At 40.2% G+C, this 3677-nt stretch overlaps 1 protein-coding gene across 1 annotated transcript in view; it reads right to left on the bottom strand.

Moving 5' to 3' along the window:
• Positions 1-2412: 2412 nt before the first annotated feature.
• The window catches only part of NMBR (neuromedin B receptor), a 20508-nt gene continuing 19243 nt past the window's right edge, over positions 2413-3677 (bottom strand). The window contains exon 3 of the mRNA XM_015820855.1: positions 2413-2814. Within this exon, the coding sequence (XP_015676341.1) occupies positions 2413-2814 (402 nt within the window). The remainder of the gene's footprint in view (positions 2815-3677) is intronic.

Below are 3677 nucleotides of genomic sequence, written 5' to 3'. Positions count from 1 at the left end.
CTTGTAACTGAGATAAAAACATAATCTCCCATAATTTGGGGAATGGGGGGTGGACAGGGAGACTCACATGATCCTCCCTTTGTAATATGCTTGCTCAACATATGGATTTGGTGACTGGATCATGATTGCAGGTGCCAGAGATCATGACTGATCACTATCTATTTCAGTGATGGTGCACCCTATAACATGAGTGTCAAAGGTGACAAGCCAAAATATTTTGGGTGACATGCCATCATTCACCAACACCTATCAACTATTCTTAAAAGCACACTTTGTTCTTACACAATTTTCAGAGGCTATGGATGCATGTGGGAATGAGGTGTCCTCTTGTGCAGCCTCTTGACCCCCTAGAAGTGGTACAACAGGACTATGCTCAGGGTATACTTTTTCAGAGTTTTTAGAAGCTGCAGAGGCCATAGAACAGGGGTCCCCAACCCCCGGTCTGTGGACCAGTACCGGGCCCCAGCGTGCCAGTAACCAGTCCACACAACAAAAAAAACCTCATCCAAGGGATGCAGGCAGCACACAAAACCATGCCCCCTCTGGTCCGTGGAAAAATCTCTCTCCATCGAACCAGTCCCTGGTGCCCAAAAGGTTGGGGACCTCTGCCATAGAAGACCATTCTCCAAAGCCACTTCAAAAATGAAAACCTGTGTGACCCGGAGCTGCCTCAGGTAGTCCACAGAGGCCTCTCAGCAGAAAGAGAACTCTGCCTGAAGGTAGCAATAGCAATAGCACTTAGACTTATATACCGATTCACAATGCTTTACAGCCCTCTCTAAGTAGGCTGTAGAGTCAGCATATTGTTCCCAACAATCTGGGTCCTCATTTTACCAACCTTGGAAGGATGGAAGGCTGAGTCAGCCTTGAGCCCCATCAGGATCAAGGTCCAGGCTGTGGGCAAAGTTAGTCTGCAATATTGCATTCTAACCACTGTGCCCCCATGGCTCCTAAGTAAGTGGCATGCAGCAAATTTTGGGGGATCACGCACATTTTTTAGACTGCATTTTTTAAAAAAAAATAGTAAACAATTGTGGGGTTTTTTGTTTGGGAGTTGGGAGTGACACACCAACAAAGCCAAGTTAGGCATTTTCTGAATTTTTGACACACTTAACCCAAAAGATTCACCATCATTGATATCATCTCTAGCATCAGGTAAAGACTAATGAATGAGTTAGAATTTTGCTCTACTAGTTTCCTAGTTCTGAATTATCTTCAAGCTGCTTTTAGCACATCTGTGTTTCCTCATTTAGAGGACCATTTGGAAGGAGAAAACTGGTTCTGGCAGTCAGGTGCCCTGGCTCCATCTGCTTCCTATAAAAAAATGCAAAGTTCCATATACAGCTAAAACAATTTCTCATTTTTCAGTTTTCAGTTTTCCAAGATCCAAACATGGACAACAGTGAAAACTTTACATTGGTAGCAGAATTAATGCATCTGAGGTTATCACTGCTTCCCTTCTTCATACAATAGGAATATATGATACAGATCTTAAAAAGATGAGCATAATTATCAGAATTTAAAACAAATGAGCCTTGCACTTTTCCCTTTGTCACTCTGAAGCTGTGAAACGTCTCACAGAAGTTGTGCTTAGCTTTCCTGGCTGTAAACAGGCTGTTGATGTCAACAAAGTCTTGTTCAGATACAGATTCATTGTTTTGTGTTCTTTGCTGCTGGTCAGTCAACTTGAATAGCCTAGAACTGAAAATATGTAGTACAGAGCAAAAGGAAAAGATTAATCTATAGGGTGATTGTCCAGTTTGTCAGTGTTGTTGTTCAGTGGCTAAGTCATGTCCAATTGTTTGCCCTCATGGACCACAGCATGCCAGGCTCACCTGTCCTCCACTATCTCCCAGAGTTTGCAGAAATTAATGTTCATTTCAGTGTTACTTAATTCAAAGTGTACAGTTCATAATGTCTTGATGTGCCATTTGACCCTGATCCAGCTACCGTCATGCAAATAGCTAATCAGTCAGGTTAGATGGTGCTTTCCCAAGCTCTTCTTTTTTAGGTGTGTCATCCAATATAAATAAAATCATTTTAAAGGGAATAGCCAAGTAACATTTTCATTTTTTACCAGGCCCATTGTTTAAGCGCAGCAGAGATGACATAAGCAGAGACTAATTCCCTTGAAGTTGCAGCTGAGCATGTATGCCCTTTTCAGACTTCATTTATGTTCAACTTTTTAGGATAATAAGCTTAGAAGCATTTCTTTACTTGAGAGAAAATAAAGCATAATATCCTTCATTTCTTACAACAGTGATAGGAAGATGATTAATAAATACTTATCCCTAGAGCAAAATATGATATTCCTTAGATTAGAATATATTGGCTTTTTAAAAGAACTGAGACTAGCCACAAGAAAGATAATTAAAATAATCTCTTTTTGAGGTTAGATGTTGCACTGGTTAATCACAATGACATTTCTGGTTTAGGGGTATGCCCATTCAGCAGGGTTGTCATAGCAACAGTGTGCCTTGCAGGGTTCTCCAGTGAAGACATTCTAATGGCTGAAAAATTGTTCAGGTAGCTAGTAGGCCTTGGCTGAGGATGCATGCTGCAGCAGCAAAGTTGGCTATTGAAGTGTCTCCGAAAACTCTCACTGAGGAAGTACAGGGCAAATGGGTTGACACATGAATTGCTGAAGCTCAGCACTCGAGCCAACAAGGTAATAACCATGTGGCCAAGGGATGGGTCAATCTTATGATAATTGAAAGTCCGGTACATGTATAGTACATGATTTGGCAGCCAGCACACAGCAAACAGCCCAACAAAAACCAGTACAATCTTGGCCAGGCGTTTTCGAGTCTCCATCTAGAATGAAACAAATATACAGAGATTAACAAATCTGAAGTCAGTGGAGCTATTCCACAAAATAGCTGATTTGACCATATGCTTTTTTTTTTTCAATTTTCACAATACATTGTTCATAGGATGAGCAGGAAAATGAACTCCCAATCAAACCTTTTAATGCCAATTATTCCACACATGTTCTCAGATCATCATGCACACAGAATTAGACTAAACATATTATTGCAGATAAGTCTGATGACATATTTAATTTTACCAAAGACATCTGGAAAAAAAGGGGACAAAGTTCACAGTTTGTCCAGCTTCCCTAGAGAGGACAAAATGCAGATTTTGCCAGCTATTAACCAGGACCATTGACAACTGAACAAAATGGACTAAAACTCAGAATGAAGAGGGATGAGCATAGGGAATATTCTTTTCCTGAGTCTGTCTTATCAAGGATTGAAATGTCATTCACAATCTTATACTGAATGATTCTATCAGTCACATTCACACTCATACAGTATGTTTTATCAGAAAGATACTGCAGGTCACCTTTCTCCAGATGTGTTGGGACTACAGCTCCCAGAATTTCCCACTAAGCATATTGTTTATCTGGAAAATTCTGGAGCAACAATCCCAGCATATCCAGAGGGCAATCAAACTTACAGTGGAACAGCAGAAAATCATGGATGATGAGATTACAACAGATGAAATTCTAAATGCAATTAAACAATTGAAAGTTGGTAAAGCTCCTGGGACGGATGGTTTAACAGCAATTTATTATAAGTCATTGTCAGCTATATTGTTACAACCTTTAAAAATTTTATTCAATAGAATTATGTTGGGAGAACAAATACCTCAGTCTTGGACAAGAGCCTTTATAT

The sequence above is a fragment of the Protobothrops mucrosquamatus genome, unplaced genomic scaffold (genome assembly GCF_001527695.2).
Source record: "Protobothrops mucrosquamatus isolate PMUCROS unplaced genomic scaffold, P.Mucros_1.0 scaffold1190, whole genome shotgun sequence".
Taxonomy (NCBI): domain Eukaryota; kingdom Metazoa; phylum Chordata; class Lepidosauria; order Squamata; family Viperidae; genus Protobothrops; species Protobothrops mucrosquamatus.
Note: the sequence above shows the minus strand (reverse complement) of the source record. Positions and strands in the feature narration are given on the sequence as shown.